Source organism: Balaenoptera borealis (genome assembly GCF_965194805.1).
Source record: "Balaenoptera borealis genome assembly, chromosome: 11".
NCBI lineage: Eukaryota > Metazoa > Chordata > Mammalia > Artiodactyla > Balaenopteridae > Balaenoptera > Balaenoptera borealis.
This window is the reverse complement of record NC_138868.1, coordinates 77,642,523-77,668,250: the sequence shown is the minus strand read 5'-3', so window position 1 is coordinate 77,668,250 and position 25,728 is coordinate 77,642,523. Positions and strand designations below refer to the sequence as shown.

Genomic DNA, 25,728 nt, shown 5'->3' with positions numbered 1-25,728 from the left:
TTAGGGTCAAATGAATGAAATATTTTGTAATATATAATCAGACAACTTATTTGTTAATCATATTTCTTCTAAAATTCATGTTGTGTTCTAGTTATTCCTTACTAAATTTTAAACTTTAGAATAATGGTTTATGTATTTCTTTAGTGAAACAGATAAATTCAAAAAAGTCTGTGTTTTGAAGTATCCCTCCCAAAACAAACAAAACGAAACTGAATTTGGGAACATTCCATGAAAATGTGGCAGAAAAGGTAAGCTAATAAATTGTTTGACACTCTATTGATAAAACAAATGACTATTAACCTCCAGTTGTTATAACATTGCATTTACAGTTTACAGTTAAATTGAAATTAATGCTAGATTCAAATTCACCTTTCTGAGATGTTCTCAGATGATTAGGTGACATTTTTTTCTGCAATTAAAATCTTTTATTACATTTTTATGCTATTGCTCTGGACACAATTTTATGCTTTGTGATATGTTTCTCACACTTAAATGTTCCTCTTATGATATATTATTACTTTAAAACCTTTTCCCCAATGTAATACTAGTCTTTATTTGACCATGTAGGAAACTGCCTTTTGCTGTTTCAATCTTTAATTTGGAAAGACCCCAAATAACTGTGAAGATTATGAATGAAGGGCAAGGCTATTCGTTTAACATTTTTTTTCCAGTTGTAGGTTGCATGAGTGGGGGACATACTTGATGAAGATCACATGAATGGTGAATATACTTATATTACAACAAAATAAACCATGATTTGAATCTGTAGCCCCATGTGAAATACATATGACCCAAACTTTTCAAAGCCTTAACAGTTTTCTAACATCTCCCTTTCCACTTACGCTTATATTTACAATTCTTACAAATGGTTGAGGTGCTTTGTAACAGAGACAAATGATCTAAAATATACGTAAGAAAATAAGTTGTCATGTGTAACTGACATGCTATTTTAAAGAATGTATAATACATATCATTAAAATTTTAAGTTTCAAGTTTCCATTCATATTTTTAGAATGTACAGTTGTCCAAATATCTATGTGTGTCTTCTCATACTACTTTGTGGAAATCTTTCTATTGTGAATTAAATCTTAGCCTCTTATTTTAATATTTGAATATTTATAATTTTTTATACCCAACTAGATTGTATTCTTTGTGAAACCTGAAATCTCAGTGTGGTAGTAAATTGCATACAACTAAAAGTTATATTTTGCAAGTGGTCCTGTCAATTTTTAAGAATAAAAATGCCCTTTTGGGACTTCCCTGGTGGCCCAGTGTTTAAGACTCTGTGCTTTCACCACAGGGGGCACGGGTTGAATCCTTGGTCAGGGAACTAAGATCTTGCATGTTGTGCAGATGCGGCAAAAAAAATAAAAATGCACTATGATCTTTGGTCTTTGTTATTAAATTCAACCAGTTTACAGACCTGTTATGATATAAACATATCATTCAGGGTAACACAATGCTAAGTAATTGTGCCCAAATCTTGCTTTTACTTAAATAAAAACACCTTTCAGCCTTTTTCCTAAATAGCACTTTGACCAGAAGTATTTAGATCTGGAAAAATTGAGTGATCTGTGTTTGAAGCCATTGTATTTGTCTCACTAACCCAAGGGGTTAGCAGTGAATAGAAAAGTGAGCAAGAAAAATGGAAAATTCACAAACTATACTTTTTAACTTCTTCTGGAAAATAAAAAGTTTATTATGCTCATATTTGTTGTAATAGAAAACCCATAATCCTGTTCCTCTCTCAGTACTTTTGCTTGGACAAAAGAGATGCCACTTTTTTAAACTCAATGTGATATCTATGAATAGTTGATGAGGAACATTCTATGGTGAACTGAAATAAATAAGACAAGGCTCACATGCCATCCACAAACACAAAGTAATGCATTTCAAATGGAATGGCTTGTACTAATATGGCATATATATTTTGATGATATTATGAAAAAATTTAATACATTCAGAAAAAATGATAACCAAGCAATGTAAATATGTTCTTACTGTTATACAATGAATTAATTTTCTTCTGCTTTAATGAAAGATTTGTGTCAGTTTTTTTTTTCATATTTCTGAGCAATAATCCAAAAAACTTCAATTCGACCATATGTAATTCAACCAAATGCAATTCAACAAAATGCAACACTGATCTCTCAGTGTGTGATTTGCTGCCCAGCCCTACCCCCACTAAGAAAGAGAAATTTTTTTCAAAACAAAATGTCCATTATGACCCATGTCAATTCTAGGTTGTCACCTTTTCCAGGCAGCGTAGATCCTTGGGCCTGGATGGAATCCAATCATTCATAAATTATTTCATCAGAGACAAGCAATTTAAAACAGTGCTTCTCAGAATTGAATGGGAAAAATATATATATATTCTAAAGAAATTTTTCAAGTATTTCAAAATATTCCAAAATTACTTAAAGAATTGTTTAAATGGACCTCTAATGCTGAATTAAATTATTTTAGCTCTATGTTTACAGAGACCCAAACATAAAACAAAACATAAACTCCTTATCTTTATAGATCAAATGAAAAACAAAACTGTAAAACAACATATACAACATTATTTTAACAGAATGGAGGATAATATTTTGCCAAAGGTAAAACACCACATGATAATGATTGGTAAAGCATGGAACTTTCAAATTTGCCATATATCAACTGTCATGCAAGTATTTGATTCTCTCATCACTTTTCCCCATTTGTATTCCTGTGGTATCCTTTGGCTTTACATACCAAAGACAAACCTTTACACGTTAAATAGTTCTCTGAACATTTCTCATTTGCCTGTGGCAATTGAAATAATTCTATAGTATTTTGCATCAATGTGATTGAAAACAAAAATGCAAACTTCGGCACAAATTTCACTTGGAAATATTCTGTCATAAATTGATTATCCAGAAGATCCAGGGTATATTTATATTATTTTTAATATTAGCATTGAAATGAGAACCCGATCTCTAAAGATTATCATAGATAACTTGTGGATCCTCAAATCTGCAGACCCAAATGAAAACCAAAAATTACTAACTTAATTAAAGTGTTTGCTTTCTTCATAACCTGGTGAAATTCCCAACTGGTGTTGAAACACCATTGAAGCAAAGAAGTCTGGTTATATTGAGGTATAACTTTTTTCTTTATAAATCATTTGATTTTTTTTAATCACTATGTAGACAAAACCATAGTTCAGTCAGTTCATGACATATATCTCACAATTATGGCAAGACATATACTTTGTATCATCTGCATTCAAAAAGTCTGATATTAAGAGTTTGAATTATGAAATAGACTTCTAACCTTTTATTCTCTCTAACTGCTTTGTCTCCTTTCTTCCAAGTGATGGTTGGTTTTGGAGAGCCTTGGGGTTTGCACTCTATGATGACTTCTTGGCCTTTAGTAATAATTATTGTTTTCTTCAGTTGATTCAGTGTAAAAGTGGGAGCTGAAGCTATGAAAAAGTAAAAGGTTAGTTCTACCACAAGCAATGACAATAACCTCTAATGGATGATTCACCAAGATTTGGCAACTTTATCTTTGGAATGCATTTCTAATAAAATCATAGGATATCTACACATGTAAAAGGCACTAACTTGAAATTTAATTTATTATTAATTAGTAGCTATCTTATTGGCTTTTCTTTCCAACAGCAGGTGATAGTTCCATACAATTGTGGGGCCCAGAGACAAAGGCTGTTTCAAAGAATGAGATGCTTTAATTATGATTATCAACTTTAATTGTGAAAGACTAATGAGCACTTTGGACAAAAGGTGAAGGGGCTGGACACAGAAGTCTATTTTGGGCTTCCTTTGGAAAAATGGAGGTTATCTGCATAGAAGGCAATCCTGTGTAGCCCATTTCCTATCTATGAGTTTTAATGCATATTTTATTTTAATAGTATACAAAATTAAATGTAGTTTTAAAAGAAATATATTTTTAAGAAATTGAATTATTTAAATTTCAATTAAAATTTTATTTCATTGTTTGCAATTATTCATCTAGGCCTGATCATTTGAAGACAGTTTTGATTAAACTTCCCAGGAAATTCCAGTAGGTAGCTGTGGTTGAGAATGCTGGACAAAAACAACACGTGACAGAGAGACAAAAACAAATTAAAAAAAAAGTCACCTTTGAATCTAAAAGATAAACTGGAAATATGCGTACAAGTTTACTGTATCTGAGACATTTATTTATGCCAATATGACAATTTTATGAATATTTCATAAGTTTTTTATGTCCATCACATATCAGTATAATGCATGGCACACAACATTAAAAGATATGTATGCAACACACACACAAAAGGTACCAATTGCCATGGATTAAAAAACTGAAAGAAAAGTTAAGGAATTTATAGGAAGATCACAGGTGATATTTTTGGTTGCCTACTGGGAATATACCTTATTAAACATAATTTTGAAAATATGTCTAGTGAATGAGAAAGGGACACATTTGAGAGTGTTTCTGGGTAAAACATTAACTAGGTGAAAGCTGAATCAGCTTTTTAATTCAGAAATGTTGGAGTATGAGCTGACAAGAAAGTACATTAATATTTGATTGGTTAGGATGTACGACATTGAAACGTGGATTCCTATATCTATTTTGGATGGATTTGTGATAATGTGAAGAAATTTCAAATGTAAACATTCATAATTCTGCTTGTTTATGGTTTTTGATTTATCACATAGCTGATATGTGAATGGTGCATTTTCAGATTCCAGAGATCTTGGGTGTTTCTGTTAATGTTGTGCTTTGGGTCAGTGGAAAGTACAAAGCACACTTAGGCTCCTGCCCACGTTTGGGATATGGTGCGTTAAGATCATCTAAGTCTCTCTCTTTGTATTATAATCATCCCAGAACAAAAGCTTAGAAAATCATGAGAGTGGGAAAAAGTAAAATCTATTCCAGAAACTGAACCATGCTCAATCTGGGTAGCTTATTCCCCTGGACTGAATTTTTCTTGTATTAAAGAGTGAAATAATGCTAGTGTTGTGGTTATATTCTCAAGAGTGTAACACTAGGAGCTTGCTGGCCTGGACTCAGAAGGGCTTTCATCAACCTGTAAAGGTGACAACGGTTGATGACCCTTCAAGAGAGTGAGATTTACTTAGGAGTCCCACCTTGCAGGAACCACATACCTACTGGTAGGTAGCAGCTGCTTGGGAGAATATTAAGCACTGCTGTGTTGAAAACCTACATTCTGATTCCCTACCCTTAAAACATTCTTCCTTGAAAGTTAACATACTTTTCTTACATGATATTTTTAATACCATAGAAAAGACATATTGTATAAACCTGTTAGGATTAAAGCTAAAATTAGAGAAAATCTTATAGAAAGTTAAGGGACAAACTGTACACCATGTAAACTTGTCTCCTAAAGCTTAAAAAAAATACATATCAGCAAGACATAGTATTTCTTTGCAAACCATAAAATAGGTTTTTACGATCACATCATAAACCTTCAGTATAGTAAGAATTACAGCATGAAAAGAAGCAACATTTTTTTCCTCTTTATTTACTTAGAAATTGCATACCTAGAATCTTCAGCTCAGCACTCCCATAAATGGCTCCATATTTATTTTCAGCCAAACACTGATACATTCCAGCATCTGATTGATTCACATTGTGGATCATCAATACTCCATTAACCATCTCAACCCTACTCTGTAATGGAATAAAAAAAAATAGATATAGAAAGTGAATGAATCATAGAGATTTTGCAGTTACTCTCTGCTAGATCAAGACAAAAAAGCCTCTGATTAATACAGTTGAACATTATTTGACAACTTAGGAACACAAATCTACTGTTCATTATTCTAATATAATATCTTCTGTAAAATACAACTATTTCTCAGTCAGAAAAGAAATTATAACTATATTTTCCTGTAGTTATACTTATGAGTTTTACTTTTGGTTATGTTTTTAAAATAAGCTGCTTTTGTTTGGTATACTAGTTAAGCTTATGAAATACAATCAGCCGATACTGCTTTTATTTGAATTCATTTTACAAAGGAGAAGCAGGAGTTCAAATGGTAGAAGGATTGAGACTGTATATACAAGGGATCAAGGTTAAATATAGGCCAGGTCATCACAAGAATCTCTTTACTATATTAATCCGGTCAGAAGTCTGCCTTTTCTCTCACTTCGCAACACAGTAACACAAATTAAAAAATTGCCCTGCAACTGGATTCTGCATAAAACTATTGGTCAGAAAATGTAAACTGATCAGATGAAACAATACAGAAGACAGAGGATTGAGCATTAGCAAACTGAGGTAAACTGAGGCCAAGAACACATTTCAAAAGCAAATTTTAAATTTAAAATGCTGTTAAGCAACCAGGTGTCTTATCTCCTTAATGTCAAACAAATCATTCTTTTAATTTTAGTGAGCAGTGCTTTGATTACCTATCAACGAAGATGCCAAGAAATTTGACATCCTTTTAAAAATTAACCCATTCACTTAACAGACTATTATCTGCCAGTGGAATTCACTTTACTTGGATGTGGGAGTTGAAAATATAACTAGCACAGATCCCATCTCAAGGTTTATCTGATATCCCAAAGAGAATTAGAGAGAGACAGGCAATGAACGAGTATCTCAGGATTCCCACTCCCTCCCCCTCAGTTTTCCTTAACAGCTCTATTGTTCTTTTTTATTTCTGTCTGTCTTTTTGTGTAACTGTGTTCTGTTTTGGACTAACTGGTTTTAGAGTAAGGGAATATTGGAGCTGGATGGGACTGTGGGGATGATCTGATCCAACCTCTTCATTTTACAAAAGAGCAAACCAAAGCCCAAAGAGGCAAATGTCAGTCAAGAGATCCTTTGGTAATGGCAGGACCTGGGCAGAAGCTGTGTTTGGAATTTCAAATTTTCTCTCTCTTTTGTCCATAAATAGTGAACTATTCCCTTTTTCCTCTCCTTCCTGGAAAGGCCACAACAAGGGAAAGAGCTGAAATTATAACAATTATTCTTATTTTAAATAGTAATCAATTTATTCTCAAATTCAGTAGGTATTAAGTTGTTTTGAGGACACGGGGAGGGGGAAGGGTAAGCTGGGACGAAGTGAGAGAGTGGCATGGGAATATATACACTACTAAATGTAAAATAGATAGCTAGTGGGAAGCAGCTGCATAGCACAGGGAGATCATCTCAGTGTTTTGTGTCCACCTAGAGGGGTGGGATAGGGAGGGTGGGAGGGAGACGCAAGAAGGAGGAGATATGGGGATATATGTAAATGTATAGCTGATTCACTTTGTTATATAGCAGAAACTAACACACTATTGTAAAGCAATTATACTCCAATAAAGATGTTAAAAAATAAAAAATAAAATAAAAGCATGCAAGAGATTTACTAAAAATAAATTTGTCAATGTGTAGCAGGATGTTGTGAAGAACCTGCGTAGGACACAGAAGACTAGGATTCTCTTCCAGTCTCATCTCTTACTAGATATATGATCTTGGGCAAGTCACTTTACTTCTTGGAGATAACTCCAACATCTGCAAAGTGATAGCAATAAACTAGATGATGTCTAAAAGTCTGCTGGAAATGGCAATACGTCTATGATAATCATTGATATTTTTGAATGAATTTATAGGATAGAATAAAATTTAAAGAAGTGATATATTACTCAAAGAAGTAATGAGGCAATTAAAATAAAAAGAAAATTTTAACTATATATGTTATTTTTCTCATTCCAAATATAAGGGATACATAAGAAATGGCTTTCAATACGACTAAAGGAAGATAGCTTGTCCTGTGTGAAATCCTTCTAAAATTACACTGGAACAGGCTAAGGTTACCAACAGTACCTGAAGCAAGAGGGGTACTCCATTCTTCAGCCAACGGTATGTGGGTCTGGGTTTTCCAGTTGCCTTACATTCCCATCGGAGAGGGCTCCCGCTGTCTAACTGAGTATCATTCAGTTTTGCTACCCAGTGTGGGTATGCTGTAAGAGTTTAAGCATTAAAGAAGGGTGATTTCATTTCTCAAATGCTTCACCAAGCTCAAAATTCATATGGAATATTCACAAATTCTTATGCATTAACATTTTTTATCAATTAACATAACTATTGGTGTTTGGAAGAAACACAGCATTACATTACACACAGAACTCTATTTCCTGTGCAAAAAAATATAGCAATGATAATGTTCTGATAATCTAAGTGAAGCAAATATTGTTGTTTTACCCACTTTACAGTAAGTGGCTAGACTCTCCCCATGGAGAGCACTGGAACGTTTAGTAAGAAGGCTTAGAAGTATCACTTCTTCCAAATACTAAAGCAGCTTTAGCATGGATTGAAGTAAGAAAACATGTCAGTTTATTGTATAACTGCTCTGCTTTTTCTTTTCTGATAGAACCTGAATAGCCTTGGAAAAATAATTTGTAAATTCAAATTTCATTTGATATAAAATTGTTCTATATTTACTAGCATTCTAGTGCATTATAAATATATATGTAAATATATAAGGTTTCAAAATTATAACAGAGAAAAATTTCTTTATCAGAAAGATAACATTGCAATTGTATGAAATCTGTAAGATATGGTTAAAGTGTCTTTCCTCCATTGTCAAATATTTTTTTAAGTTTGTACCTCTTAATCTCCCTCATCTATTTCTTTCATTCCTCCACCTCTCTCCCCTCTGGCAACCACCTGTTTGTTCTCTGTACCTATGACTCTGTTTCTGTTTTATGTCTGTTCATTTATTTTGTTTTATGGATTCCACATATAAGTGAAATCATATGCTACTTGTCTTTCTATGACTTATTTCCCTTAGCATAATACCCTCTAGGTCTACCCTTGTTGTTGCAGATGGCAAGATTTCATTCTTTTTTTTTTTAGGCTATTAGTCCATCATATATATATATATATATATATATATATAAAATCTCACATCATTTTTATCCATTAATCTATAAATGAGTACTTAGATTGCTTCCATATCTTGGCTATTGTAAATAATGCTGCAATAAACATAAGGGTGCATGTTTATTTTCAAATTATTGTTTTCATTTCTTTGAATAAATACCCAGGAGTGGAATTTTTGAATCATATGGTAGTTTTATTTTTTAATTTTTTGAGTAACTTCCATACCGTTTTCCATAGTGGCTACACCAATTTATATTCCCACCAACAGTGCATGAGGGTTCCCTTTTCTCCACATCTTTACCAACAATTATTTGTTGTTTTTTGATAATAGCCATTCTGACACGTCTGAGGTGATGCTCATTGTTGGTTTGATTTGCATTTCCCCGATGACTAGAGATGTTGAACATTTTTCATGTGTTTGTTGGCCATATGCATATCTTCTTTGAAAAAATGTCTATTCAGGTCCTCTGCCCATTTTTTAACTGGGTTGTTTTTTTTTTTTTTTTTGATGTTGAGTTGTATGAGTTCTTTGTATTTTGGTTTATAACTCCTTTTCAGATGTATCATTTGCAAATATCCTATTCAGTTGGCAGCTTTTTTGATAATTTCCTTTACTGTGCAAAGACGTTTTAGTTTAATTTAGTTCCATTTTTAAAATTGCTTTTGTTTCCCTTGCCTGAAGAGACTGATCCAAAAAAATATTGCTAAGGCTTATGTCAAAGATCATACTGCCTATGTTTTCTTCTAGGAGTTTTATGGTTTCAGGTCTTACATTTACGTCTTTAATTAATTTTGAGTTTATTTTTGTGTATGGTGTGATAAAATAGTCCAGTTGGATTCTTACTCATGTGGCTGTTCAATTTTTCCAACACCCTTTATTGAAGAGGATGTCTTTTCCTCATTTTGTATTCTTGCCTCCTTTGTCATAGATGAATTGACCATATACATGTGGGTTCACTTCTGGGCTCTCTATTCTGCTCCATTGATCTAGGTGTCTGTTTTTGTGCCAGTACTGTAGTGTTTTGATTACTGGAGCTTTGTAGTATAGTTTGAAATCAAGGATTGTGATACTGCCGGCTTGGTTCTTCTTTCTCAAGATTGTTTTTGCTATTCGGGGTCTTTTGTGTTTTCATACAAATTTTAGAATTATTTGTTCTAGTTCTGTAAAATACGCCTTTGATATTTTGATAGGGGTTTCATTGAATCTGTAGATTGCATTGGGTAGTATGGCCATTTTAACAATATTAATTCTTTCAAACTTTGAGCATGTTATACTTTTCCATTTGTTTGTGTTGTGTTCAATTTCTTTCATCAGTGTCTTATAATGTTCCAAGTATAGGTCTTTTACATCCTTAGTTAGATTTATTCCTAGATATTTGACTCTTTTTGATGTGATGATAAATGGGATTGTTTTCATAATTTTTCTTTCTGATAGTTTGCAGTTAGTTTTTATTTAGAAATGCAACAGATTTCTGTATATTAATTTTGTATCTTGCAATTTTATTGAATTCATTGATGAGTTGTAATAGTTTTGGAGTGGTGTCTTTAGGATTTTATCTATAAAGTGTCCTGTCTTTTGCAAAGTTTTACTTCTTTTCCAATTTGGATTTCTTTTATTTCTTTTTCTTGTCTGATTGCTGTGGCTAGGACTTCCAACACTATTTTGAATTAAAATGGCAAGAGTAGGCATCGTTGTCCTGTTCCCAATCTGACAGAAAACACTTTTAGCTTTCCACATTGAGTATGGTGTTAGCTGTGGGATTTTCATATATAGCCTTTATAATGTTGAGGTATGTTCCCACCATACCCACTTTGTTGAGTTTTCATCATAAATGCATGTTGAATTTTATCAAAAGCTTTTTCTATTGAGATGATCATTTGAGTTTTATTGTTTAATTTGTTAAGGTGGTATATCATATTGATTGATTTGTGGATATTGAACCATCCTTGCATTCCTGGGATAAGTCCCAGTGGATCATAGGGTATGATCCTTTTAATGTATTGTTGAATTCAATTTGCTAATTTTTTGTTGAAGATATGTATACCTATGTTCATCAATGATATTAGCCTAAAATTTTGTGTGTGTGTGTGATATCTTTGTCTGGTTTTGGTATCAGGGTGATATTGGCCTTGAAACATTTCTTTCTCTGCAAATTTTTGGAATAGTTTGAGAAGGATAGATGTTAACTCTTCTTTAAATTTTTGATAGACTTCACATGTGAGGCCATCTGGTACTGGACTTTTGTTTTCTGTAAGCTTTCTTTTTTTTTTTTTTTAATTATTGATTCAATTTCATTACTGGAAATTTGTCTGTTCATATTTTCTATTTCTTCCTGATTCATTCTTGGGAGATTGTACATTTCCAGAAATTTATCCGTTTCTTCTACATTGTCCATTTTATTGGAATATAATTGTTCGTAGTAATCTCTTATGATTCTTTGTATTACTGTGGTGTTGGCTGTAACTTCTCTTTCATTTCTGATTTAATTTATATGGGCTCCTTTTTTTCTTGATGAGTCTAGCTAAAGGTCTATCAACTTTGTTTATCTTTTCAAAATACCAGCTCTTAGTTTCACTGATTTTTTAAAATTGTATTTTAGCCTGTATTTAATTTATTTCTGCCTCATTTGCGCCTGGCCCTACCTCATTCAGTGGCTGCTGGCCTGCTGGAGTGAGTGCCTGGGTCCCAGCATGGCTGGCTTCATGGTCTGGTGACACAGGGCTCTCACTGACCCACTGGTTGGTGGAACTGTGTCTTGAGGTAGCTGGTTATGTGGCCCTGGGGGGTCCTGGGACTGGTGCCAGCCTGCTGATGGTAGGGGCTGGGTCCTGACCCAGCTGGCTGCCAGACCACTGGTGGGTGGGATAGCCCTTAAGGTACAGATTCTCTGGAATGCTTTCCTGAATCATCCCAGTAAAATGCAGTGGACCCTGTGCTCCCATAATCCTTTGCATATGCTTTCATCATAGCAGATAGCATGCTCTGCCTTATGTGGGGTTTGCTTTTCATCTGATCTAGTGGACCAAGAGCTCCTTCAAATCTCTATTACTAGCATGTAGTGCAGTAATAGCCACTAAATAAACATTAGTTGAATCAATGAGTGAATGAACAAAATGTGCATGGCATAGTCAAGTTGTTTGGAGTGCTGAATTTCTAAAGGAGTTGTTACAAATAAGAAAAGGAAAACTGGTTGAATTCAGATATTAATGTTTCAAAATACTTTTTAAAGTCCCTGTGAAGAACATTAAGTTTTTTAGAAGAACTGATCTTGAGATACAGTGACAGTTATAGCTGCTGGCAGATTCAGTTGAATATGAAATTTGTTTAATTTCATATTGGAAACATCTGTATTTGCTTGTATCAGTGCTCTGCATTATAGATTTCCTCTGTTTTTTAGTGTCCTCATCTGAGAAATAAGAATATTATCACTTACCCTTTTTGTATAATGTACATTATAAAAGCAAATATGAAAAGTAGTAAATATGAAAAGTACAATTTGTGATTCATAGAAGTAAAGATGAGATTGTACATATTTTTGAAGTAGATTTTCCCAATTTTACACATAACTTGTCTCTGAAATTTTTGGACAATATAAACACTTGTAGGCTGTGAAGTTTATTTATTATACAGATGCATTAATTTAGAGTAGGGGCAGCAAAGTTTGTCTGTAAAGGACGAGATAGCAAATATTTGAGGCTTTGCAAGTCAGCTGATCTCAGTCTCAACGACTTAATTCTGCCTTATCTATGCAAAAGTTGACCTAGGCAATATGTAAACAAAGGGGTGAGGCTGGGTTCCAATAAATTTTTACTTACAAGAAAAAAAGACAAGTAGGATTTGGTTCATGGGCATTAATTGTGACTTCTGATTCAGGCCAAGGGCAAGAATAAGTTAATAAAGGTTACAAGATTTGTAACTTAGAAGATGGCTTTGGTGCTGGGAACGTATCTCATTTTTGAGGTTATCAATTCTTTATGCTGTACAAAGAACCTTATAATTCCCCATTCATTTTTTATTTTAAAGCATTTCTGTGTGTAGGGTAATTTTACCTGATGCTTTGCCATGTAAAACAAACATGATTATAAATTATTACTCATTTTTTAATGTAGCTAACAAGCACTATTTAGTTCAAATTAGTTTGTATTTTCAGTTTGACTCTTGGGACTAGAGCATCCATTTTTGCTGAAAACACTTACTGTATACTTGTAATTGTCCACGAAAGGAATTTTTTCCACGTGAGTTTTCAGCTCGGCACTCATATATGCCTGCATCGTCCAGCTGCACGTTGGGTATTTCCAGTACTGCCTGAGATTTACGCAGACGTGCTTTACCAGGAATATAACCATTAACCTTCATCCATGTGATTGTTGGAACTGGGCTACAATAAGGAGGGAAAATACCATTAATACACTTTCCACTATTAGGAACACAGATTCTGTTATCTGGTAATTTAAGCACTTAATAGGCTGAGTGCAATAAAGTTTCATCACAATTAAGGACCATGTGCTGGTTGATATACTTCACTTTCCATGTGGATCGTCTGGTAAGTAAATTACAAAGAGGATAGTTTCCTTTTCTTTCGTATTTCAGGAAAGCAATTCAGAGACTCTATTTTACACATATATGTATATTCATATATATATATATTATACTTTATTTTTTGTAACTGTAAATTTGTTTAAATGGAAAAAGTAACTTGGATAAATTACAAAATAATATATGCTTATTATAAAAGTTGAACAAAAGAGTCATGAAAAGTGAATTAAGTACTTTTTTTGCTCCCACCCCTTCAAGTATCTTCTTTCTGCAAAAAGAAATACAGTTAGCAAGTAATTTCCCACCTTGTCGTGTTGATGCATATATAAACACATATGATGAGTTATTTTATTAATAAAATATCAAATCCAAGACCAACTCCTGACTTATTCTGGCTAATAGCTGCATATTATTCCCTTGTATGGATGTATCAGAATTTAATCAACCATCCCCTATAGTTAGACATTCAGCATAGTCCCAACATTTTTCCTTTTTTTTTTTTTTTTTTGCTACTAAGAAATAATATTTCTATAAGCAACCTTGTGCATGTATCATATACCATTGCTTTTTATTTTCTACAGCATTCACAAAAGTGGAATTGATAGATCAAAGGACTGTACATTTTTACATTTTTCTTTTTAATAAGTACTGCCAGATTGTTTTCCAATGATATAGTAGCAGTTTCCACACCTATAAGTAATATATGAGACTGTTTTCCCATATCTTTGCCACCACATTATGTGATCAATCTGTTTAATTTTTGTCAGCATTGAAAGGTTAAAAGTGGCATTCTGTTAAAATTTCTCTGGACTCTAAGAAAGTTGAACATCTTTTCATAATTATATTGATGATTTGAATCTGCTTTTCTGTGAATTGTTTGATTATGTTATTTTTCAATTATTTCTTTCACTTTTCTACTTGCCTGTTCGCATTGCTTAATTTCTTAGAGTTCTTTGTGTATTAGGGCTATTATGACTTTGTTTCTCAGGAAAATTCTTTCTCAGTGTATTGATAGTTTATGATGGTATCTGTGATACAATTTTATAAATATTTTTGGGAGAAACAAACATATTTGTAGTTTCCTTCATGACTTCTGAATTTTTGTTTGCTTGTAGAATTATCTGTAAACCCAAGTTTATGTCCATATTTCCTTCAGTGTTTCTGGTAGCATTTTTTAAAACTTATTTTTAAGCAGTTGGATCTTTAATCCATCTGGACTATATTCATGTTTTTGATGTGAAATAGGAAATGCAACTAATTATTTTAGCATCCTTAAAACTCCTTTTCCGACAATTTTTGGAATGTTGCCTTTGTTATATAATTGGTTCTCACATGCTTAAATCTGTTTTGGGCTTCACAGTTCTGTTCCACTGATTTATTTATTACTATCTATATTTAATGTACTTTATGCTCTGGACCCAGTCTGCTTTTTCAGTTCGATTTCTCACTACTTCTTTCCATATCTCCTGGCCCAGAAACACAACTTTGTGTGTTTCCAGTCATATCTGTTAAAATGCTATTAATTCTTTGAGACCCATTCTAAATACCTCCTCTTCAGTAAAGCCTTTCCTTATTTGTGTAGTCGGCTGGGGATTTTTTTCTTTTAAACATCAAAGTGCTTTGTGTATACTACTTGGATGTCTTGTAACATTTTACGATGGATTATAATTGCTAAATGTAGGATATTTTCCACTAATTTTCCTGACTGGCACAATAGCAATGTTCACTATTATAAACAATGCTATGATAAACACCCTGTTTATTTTTTAACACTTTTCTTACTTGTTTCTTAGGAATAAAATATAGAATTGAAATTGCTGTACTAGAGTTGACAATTTTTGCTTCAATATCCAGGAAAACTGAACCTTGCATTTTCAAATAACCCTTACATTGGCCTGATATATCATTATTTTAATGTGCACAAGAATGGATTTGATATATTTTTAAATTTAAGATTTTTGCATCTATATTCAAAGGTGAGATTGTACTCATTAGGATTGTTGGTTTGCATGTGTGCATATTTGTTAGTGAGCTGGTGGTTGCTTTGTTTACAAGCTAGCATTGACAGATTTGGTATCATAGTGATGGGTGATAGCTTGGTAAACATGCCAGAATATTCCTATCTCTTATTCTGATAGCTTAAATAGTAGAGAAATTATATGTTCCTTAGAACACTGATAGGACTCTCACAAAAATTCACCTGCACCTGCCACCATCAGTAGAGTTAGTTTTATGAAAGTGTTTTCAATTTCTTCCATATTTTCTTTAATTATTTGTATATAAATTTTTGCTTGTGTCAACTTTGGCAATTCATGTTTCCCTAGAAAATCAAGCATTTCATCCATAATTTCAATGTTTTAGCAGTGAGTTGTATAAATGCTAATTGTTTAAAGGTTTAAAAAATTCTTCCATCATGAGTGGTCACACCTTTTAGTAGTAGTTAAGCCTGTATTCTACATCCAGACTTCCCAGGATAAAAATAGCTCTACAACTACAATTTTTTTTTTTAAATAGATCTTTATTGGAGTATAATTGCTTCACAATCCTGTGTTAGTTTCTGTTGCACAACAAAGCAAATCAGCCATATGCATACACATGTCCCCATATCCCTCCCCATTGAGCCTCCCTCCCATCCTCCGCATCCCACCCCCTAGGTCATGGCAAAGCACCGAGCCGATCTCCCTGTGCTATGCTGCTGCTTCCCAGTAGCTAACTATTTTACAATCCGTAGTGTTTATATGTCAATGCTACTCTCACTTCATCCCAGCTTCACCCTCCCACCCCATGTCATCAAGCCCATTCTCTATGTCTACCTCTTTATTCCTGTCCTGGAACTAGGTTCATCAGTACCATTTTTTTTTTTTTTAATTTAGATTCCATATATATGTGTTAGCACACAGTATTTGTTTTTCTCTTTCTGACTTACTTCATTCTGTATGACAGACTCTAGGTCCATCCACATCACTACAAATTACTCAGTTTTGTTTCTTTTTATGGCTGAGTAATATTCCATTGTATATATGTGCCACATCTTCTTTATCCATTCATCTGTTGATGGACATTTAGGTTGGTTCCATGTTCTGGTTATTGTAAATAGTGCTGCAATGAACATTGTGGTGCATACCTCTTTTTGAATTATGGTTTTCTCAGGGTATATGCCAAGTAGTGGGATTTCTGGGTCATATGGTAGTTCTATTTTTAGTTTTTTAAGGAACCTCCATACTGTTTTCCATCGTGGTTGTATCAATTTACATTCCCACCAACAGTGTAGGAGGGGTCCCTTTTCACCATTCCCTTTCTAGCATTTATTGTTTCTAGCTTTTTTGATAATGGCCATTCTGACCAGCGTGAGGTGATACTTCATTGTAGTTTTGATTTGCATGCAACTACAAGTTTTTTAATATCTCATTTCATTTCTTCAGTTACCCCAAGTGTAAAATATGGTAGAAATAATAACACGTAGTTCAGCGGGTAATTATAAACATTTAATGATTTAAATTACTACCTGGCACAGAGCAAGTAGGTGAAAAAAAAATGTTTGCAATAATATGGTGATAATATTTGTATCTTCTTTACAATTTTAATGGTATGAGTATGTGCTTTCTCAATCTTCCCCTCCCCTTTTTAGCATTCTGTGTTGGTTAGGGGCATGATATACCAGGGGATACAATAAAATTCAAACACAAAGATGCTATGTAACCTTAAGAAAGTTATCTAAGTTCTATGATCTGGTTTCTCCAACTGTAAAACGAGGGTATTTATTTGTTCCTTCAGAATGCAAATATCTTGAGGGCAGAGGCATCATTTCTCTTGTTCAGCAGTATGTCCACAGTGTCTCATAGAGTGCTGGACACATAGTTGGTACTTAATAAATGTTTATGAAGTAAATTAATGAATGAGTCTCATAACATGACTTTGAGCATTAAGTGAGCTAAGTTCTTATAAACTGCTTAGCAAAATACATTGCAAGTAGTGAGTACCCAATAAATGTTAGTGACAATGATTAGTTTTGTCAAAGGTTTGTCTCTTTTACAGGTCTTTAAAAAATTTTTTTGAATTTTTAATTTTTGGTGTGTGTTTTAGAGTTTCTATTTTTTATTTCCTTATTCCTGTTTCTTGATTAGCACATTTATTATTATACTCTAATTTTTTAGCTGGAGGTGCAATATAGTTATTTTTTACAGTTAATAATAAAAGTATGACTGCTTTTACCTCTGATATCAGAGGTAACCACATGCCATATATTTTGACATGTAGAAATAGTGACTTGTAGTTTCTGCTTTTTGGAACTTGTTAAATTAATCTTTGTAGCTAAATATAGAATGAATTATTGTGAAAGTTATATGTCCTTTGGAAAAAAAGGTATATTTTATTTTTGATAAAAGTTTTAAAATTAGCTTTTAGATAGTTTTTGTTACTTGTTTAATTCAAGTATTATTTATTGAATAATTTTCAATGAGGTTATCAGTACATGGAATTGAGTGGAAGCAAACAAGTCAGAAGCCAATTAGATTTTGAGATGACTACATTACCAAAGAAACCAAGTGTCTCAGTTTAAAACAGCAACAAATCTTTGAGCATTTGAGCCTTAAAACAAATTTTAAGCTTCCAAATGTAGATCAATAGGAATTTGAGCTACAAAATCTGTACAGCCCCCAAGGAGGGAACACTCCTCAATACACATTTCAACTGTGGCCATGAAATAAAACAAAAAAGAAAAATGTCAGAGAGGGAAGTCAAGATACCCTGGAGGACAGACAAGATAATTTCTTACAGAGTAATATCAGTGTCTAATTAAGAACACTCTCATCCTGGGAGAGATTAACCAAGATGGCAGAGTAGAAGGACGTGCTCTCACTCTCTCTTGCGAGAACACCAGAATCACAACTAGCTCCTGGACAATCATCAACAGGAAGACACTGGAACTCACCAAAAAAGATACCCCACATCCAAAGACAAAGGAGAAGCCACAATGAGATGGTAGGAGGGGCGCAATCAGAGTAAAATCAAATCCCATAACTGCTGTGTGGGTGACACAGACTGGCAAACACTTATACCACAGAAGTCTACCCACTGGAGTGAAGGTTTTGAGCCCCACGTCAGGCTTCCCAACCTGGGGGTCTGGCAACGGGAGGAGGAATTCCTAGAGAATCAGACTTTGAAGCCTAGTGGGAATTGATTGCAGGACTCCGACAGGACTGGGGGAAACAGAGACCCCACTCTTGGAGGGCGCACACAGAATAGTGTGCACATTGGGACCCAGGGGAAGGAACAGTGAACCTGGGGGAGACTGAACCAGACCTACCTGCTAGTGTTGGAAGGTCTCCTGCAGAGGCAGTGGGTGGCTCTGTTTCACCATGGGGACAAAGATACAGGCAGCAGAAGTTCTGGGAAGTACTCCTTGGTGTGAGCCCTCCCAGAGTCGGTCATTAGCCCCACCAAAAAGCCCTGGTAGGCTCTAGTGTTGGGTTGCCTCAGGCAAAACAACCAACAGGGAGGAAACACAGCACCACCCATCAACAGTCAAGTGGATTAAAGTTTTACTGAGCTCTGAACACCACAGCAACAGTCAGCTCTACGCACCACCAGAGCCTCCCATCAAATCTCTTACATAGCCTCAAACACCAGAGGGCAGCCAGCAGAAGCAAGAAAAACTACAATCCTGCAGCCTGTGGAACAAAAACCACATTCACAGAAACATAGGCAAGATGAAAAGGCAGAGGGCTATATACCAGATGAAGGAACAAGATAAAACCCCAGAAAAACAATTAAATGAAGTGGAGATAGGCAACCTTCCAGAAAAAGAATTCAGAATAATGATAGTGAAGATGATCCAAGACCTTGGAATACGAAAGGAGGCAAAGATCGAGAAGATGCAAGAAATTATTAACAAAGACCTAGAAGAATTAAAGAACAAACAAACAGAGATGAAAAATACAATAACTGAAATGAAAACTACACTAGAAGGAATCAATAGCAGAATAATTGAGGCAGAAGAACGGATAAGTGACCTGGAAGACAGAATGGTGGAATTCACTGCTGCGGAACAGACTAAAGAAAAAAGAATGAAGAGAAATGAAGACAGCCTAAGAGACCTCTGGGACAACATTAAATGCAACAACATCCACATTATAGGGGTCCCAGAGGAGAAGAGAGAGAGAAAGGACCTGAGAAAATATTTGAAGAGATTATAGTCGAAAACTTCCCTAACATGGGAAAGGAAATAGCCACCCAAGTCCAGGAAGCGCAGAGAGTCCCATACAGGATAAACCCAAGGAGAAACATGCCAAGACACATAGTAATCAAATTGGCAAAAATTAAAGACAAAGAAAAATTATTGAAAGCAGCAAGGGAAAAACGACAAATAACATACAAGGGAACTCCCATAAGGTTAACAGCTGATTTCTCAGCAGAAACTCTACAAGCCAGAAGGGAGTGGCATGATATACTTAAAGTGATGAAAGGGAAGAATCTACAACCAAGATTACTCTACCTCGCAAGGATCTCATTTAGTTTTGATGGAGAAATCAAAAGCTTTACAGACAAGCAAAAGCTAAGAGAATTCAGCACCACCACACCAGCTCTACAACAAATGATAAAGGAAATTCTCTAAGTGGGAAACACAAGAGAAGAAAAGGACCTACAGAAACAAACCAAAAACAATTAAGAAAATGGTCACAGGAACATACATATCGATAATTACCTTAAACGTGAATGTATTAAATGCTCCAACCAAAACACACAGGCTTGCTGAATGGGTACAAAAACAAGGCCCATATATATGCTGTCTACAAGAGACCTACTTCAGACCTAGGGACACATACAGACTGAAAGTGAGGGGATAGAAAAAGATATTCCATGCAAATGGAAATCAAAAGAATGCTGGAGTAGCTATACACATATCAGATAAAATATAATTTAAAATAAAGAGTGTTACAAGAGACAAGGAAGGACACTAGATAATGAGGGATCAATCCAAGAAGAAGATATAACAATTATAAATATATATGCACCCAACATAGGAGCACCTCAATACATAAGGCAACTGCTAACAGCTATAAAAGAGGAAATCGACAGTAACACAATAATAGTGGGGGACTTTAACACCTCACTTACACCAATGGACAGATCATCCAAAATGAAAATAAATAAGGAAACAGAAGCTTTAAATGACACAATAGACCAGATAGATTTGATTGCTATTTATAGGACATTCCATCCAAAAACAGCAGATTACACTTTCTTCTCAAGTTCACATGGAACATTCTCCAGGATAGATCACATTTTGGGTCACAAATCAAGCCTCAATAAATTTAAGAAAATTGAAATCATATCAAGCATCTTTTCTGACCACAATGCTATGAGATTAGAAATGAATTACAGGGAAAAAAAAACGTGAAAAGCAAAAACACATGGAGGCTAAACAATACGTTACTAAATAACCAAAAGATCACTGAAGAAATCAAAGAGGAAATCAAAAAATACCTAGAGACAAATGACAATGAAAACACAATGATCCAAAACCTATGAGATGCAGCAAAAGCAGTTCTAAGAGGAAAGTTTATAGCTATACAAGCCTATCTCAAGAAACAAGAAAAATCTCAAGTAAACAATCTAACCTTACACCTAAAGGAACTAGAGAAAGAAGAACAAACAAAACCCAAAGTTAGCAGAAGGAAAGAAATCTTAAAGATCAGAGTGGAAATAAATGAAATAGAAACAAAGAAAACAATAGCAAAGATCAATAAAACTAAAAGCTGGTTCTTTGCGAAGATAAACAAAATTGATAAGCCATTAGCCAGACTCATCAAGAAAAAGAGGGAGAGGACTCAAATCAATAAAATCAGAAATGAAAAAGGAGAAGTTAAAACAGACACCACAGAAATACAAAGCATCCTAAGAGACTACTAGAAGCAACTCTATGCTAATAAAATCAACAACCTGGAAAAAATGGACAAATTCTTAGGAAGGTATTACCTTCCAAGATTGAAGCAGGAAGAAGCAGAAAATATGAACAGACCAATAACAAGTAATGAAATTGAAACTGTGATTAAAAATCTTCCAACAAACAAAAGTCCAGGACCAGATGGCTTCACAGGTGAATTCTATCAAACATTTAGAGAAGAGCTAACGCCCATCCTTCTCAAACTCTTCCAAAAAATTGCAGAGGAAGGAACACTCCCAAACTCATTCTATGAGGCCACCATCACCGTGATACCAAAACCAGACAAAGATACTACAAAAAAAGAAAATTACAGACCAACATCACTGATGAATATAGATGCAAAAATCCTCAACAAAATACTAGCAAAGAGAATCCAACAACACATTAAACGCATCATACACCATGATCAAGTGAGATTTATCCCAGGGATGCAAGGATTCTTCAATATACGCAAATCAATCAATGTGATACACCATATTAACAAAATGAAGAATAAAAACCATATGATCATCTCAATAGATGCAGAAAAAGCTTTTAACAAAATTCAACACCCATTTATGATAAAAACTCTGCAGAAAGTGGGCATAGAGGGAAACTACCTCAACATAATAAAGGCCATATACGACAAACCCACAGCAAACATCATTGTCAATGGTGAAAAACTGAAAGCATTTCCTCTAAGATCAGGAACACAACAAGGATGTCCACTCTCGCCACTATTATTCAACATAGTATTGGAAGTCCTAGCGAGAGCAGTCAGAGAAGAAAAAGAAATAAAAGGAATACAAATTGGAAAAGAAGAAGTAAAATTGTCACCGTTTGCAGATGACATGATACTATACATAGAGAAACCATAAATGCCACCAGAAAACTACCAGAGCTGATCAATGAATTTGGTAAAGTTGCAGGATACAAAATTAATGCACAGAAATCTCTTGCATTCCTATACACTAATGATGAAAAATCTGAAAGAGAAATTAAGGAAACACTCCCATTTACCATTGCAACAAAAAGAATAATATACCTAGGAATAAACCTACCTAGGGAGACAAAAGACCTGTATGCAGAAAACTATAAGACACTGATGAAAGAAATTAAAGATGATACCAACAGATGGAGAGATATATCATGTTCTTGGATTGGAAGAATCAATATTGTGAAAATGACTATACTACCCAAAGCCATCTACAGATTCAATACAATCCCTATCAAATTACCAATGGCATTTTTTACGGAACTAGAACAAATCATCTTAAAATTTGTATGGAGACACAAAAGACCCCGAATACCCAAAGCAGTCTTGAGGGAAAAAAAACGGAGCTGGAGGAATCAGACTCCCTGACTTCAGACTATACTACAAAGCTACAGTAATCAAGACAATATGGTACTGGCACAAAAACAGAAACATAGATCAATGGAACAAGATAGAAAGCCCAGAGATAAACCCACACACCTATGGTCAACTAATCTATGACAAAGGAGGCAAAGATATACAATAGAGAAAAGACAGTCTCTTCAATAAGTGGTGCTGGGAAAACTGGACAGCTACATGTAAAAGAATGAAATTAGAATACTCCCTAACACCATACACAAAAATAAACTCAAAATGGATTTGAGACCTAAATGTAAGACCGGACACTATAAAACTCTTAGAGGAAAACATCGGAAGAACACTCTTTGACATAAATCACAGCAAGATCTTTTTTGATCCACCTCCTAGAGTAATGGAAATAAAAACAAAAATAAACAAATGGGACCTAATGAAACTTCAAAGCTTTTGCACAGCAAAGGAAACCATAAACAAGACAGCCCTCAGAATGGGAGAGAATATTTGCAAACGAATCAACGGACAAAGGATTAATATCCAAAATATATAAACAGCTTATGCAGCTCAATATTAAAGAAACAAACAACCCAATCCAAAAATGGGCAGAAGACCTAAATAGACATTTCTCCAAAGAAGACATATAGACGGACAAGAAGCACATGAAAAGATGCTCAACATCACTAGTTATTAGAGAAATGCAAATCAAAGCTACAATGAGGTATCACCTCACACCAGTTAGAATGGGCATCATCAGAAAATCTACAAACCAAAAATGCTGGAGAGGGTGTGGAGAAAAGGGAACCCTCTTGCACTGTTGGTGGGAATGTAAATTGATACAGCCACTATGGAGAACAATATGGAGGTTCCTTAAAAAACTAAAAAATAGAATTACCATATGATCCAGCAATCCCACTACTGGGCATATACCCAGAGAAAAACGTAATTCAAAAAGACACATGCACCACAATGTTCATTGCAGCACTATTTACAATAGCCAGGTCATGGAAGCAACCTAAATGCCCATCGACAGACGAATGGATAAAGAAGAAGTGGTACATATATACAGTGGAATATTACTCAGCCATAAAAAGGAACGAAATTGGGTCATTTGTAGAGACGTGGATGGATCTAGAGACTGTCATACAGAGTGAAGTAAGTCAGAAAGAGAAAAACAAATATCGTATATTAACGCATGTATGTGGAACCTAGAAAAATGGTACAGATGAACCATTTTGCAGGGCAGAAGTTGAGACATAGATGTAGAGAACAAACATATGGACACCAAGGGGGGGAAAACCGCAGTGGGGTGGGGATGGTGGTGTGCTGAATTCGAGATTGGGATTGACATGTAGACGATGATGTGTATAAACTTGATGACTGATTAAAAAAAAAAAAAAAAACAAAGAACTCTCTCATTCTTCCCACACACACAAGAGAGAAAAGCTTTACAATGAATGATCTTACAGGAGAATTTCATATTTGTGATGGACCAGTGAGTAGTTTGGGGCTCCTGTTCTCCTCTTTTCTGTGTGGAATATTTTTTCTGTGGATAATGAACTTCTCTTTTAAGTACCTATGTAACAGAATCAAGATGATCCATATCTAGACCTGATGGAGATCTGGAAATCTTGGACTTGAGTGGATGCAGAGGCCAGATGAGATTTGGTTTGTCTCCCTTGGGAAAAGGAACGAGTGCATTCAATGTGTTTGAAGAACCAAAATATTCCTTAGAAGAATAGATTAACTAAGTGTTCAAAAACCACATTTTCCCTTTTCCCTGGACACATAATTACACCTCATTTTTCCAGCATCCCTTAGGTAGGGGCATGGGATTGAGGTCTGGTCAATAGAATACGGAAAGAACAATGTACCAAATGTGATCCAGGAATGAATTTTCCACATGATCCCCCATTTTCACTTTTCCTGGGTCTGCTGGATAGATGTTAATGTCAATGGTAACTCTTGCAGAAATAGGTACATATAAAATGCTTTTATGTCTTTGTTGTAGGGAGGAATTAACTTTTAAAGCAACATATAAAACATTGCTACCCATAAAAATATTGATACATTTGACTGCATTAATATTAACAATTTCTTTTTATTAAAAGAACACACCTGGGGAGGAGTTACTTGCCAAACAAATAACTGACAAAGCCTACAGATTGAATAAAGAACTCTTACAAATGCATAAGAAAACAACTCATAAAAATGAGAAAAAGACAAAAGAAAAAAACATAAATTATCATGAAACATATGACAGCACATTGAATCTCATTAATAATCAGGAAAATGAAAATTTAGATTACAATGAAATTTTATTTCATGCCTAACAGATTTGCAAAATGTAGTACTTTGAAAAACCTGATAATTGTAGACATGGATGTCAATCAATAAGAAGTCTTATACACATGGTAGGGTTTTATATTTGTACAACAGCTTTGGAAAACTATTGGAATCAACTTACACGTGAGAATAATTACATATTCTATGATCTGGAAGATCACTAATGAGATGGAATGGAATTACTAATTACAATCCCCAGAGAAACTCTTGCACATGTCCACAAAGAATAATGTACACTAGTTTTATAGTGGTATTTACAAATAAACCTTTTTTAAGATATAATTTACCAAAAATAAAATAAATCTATTTAAGGGTACAGTTTGAAGAGTCTTGACAAATGTACATGCCTATTCAACCATCGCCTTAATTAGGTTAATCAGGATATAGAATATTTCTTTCACCCCCCAGAAGTTTCCTCATGCCCCTTCCCTATCACCCTCACCTTTGTCCCAGGTGATCAATTATCTGACTTCCATAATTTAAGATTACTTTGTCTTTTTTAGTCTGTAATGTAACTTGAATCATACAGTCTGTACCATTTTTAGTCTGGCTTTTTCTCTCAACATAAGATTTGTGAGATTAATCTATGTTGTTGTGTGGATCAATAGGTCATTTCTTTTAATGGTTGAGTAGTATTTTAATACATGGATAAGCCACAATTTGTTTACCCAGTCTTGACTATTGGACATTTGGGTTGTTTTCCATTTTAA

General features: G+C 34.3%; 1 protein-coding gene across 1 annotated transcript in view; it reads right to left on the bottom strand.

Annotated features, from left to right (window-relative positions):
• The window catches only part of CNTN5 (contactin 5), a 1,371,764-nt gene that overhangs the window by 285,897 nt on the left and 1,060,139 nt on the right, over positions 1–25,728 (bottom strand). The window contains exons 10-13 of the mRNA XM_082339878.1: positions 13,064–13,245; positions 7,808–7,944; positions 5,532–5,661; positions 3,298–3,448 (exon numbers count right to left, since the gene is read on the bottom strand). Coding sequence (XP_082196004.1) covers positions 3,298–3,448; positions 5,532–5,661; positions 7,808–7,944; positions 13,064–13,245 — 600 coding nt within the window. The remainder of the gene's footprint in view (positions 1–3,297; positions 3,449–5,531; positions 5,662–7,807; positions 7,945–13,063; positions 13,246–25,728) is intronic.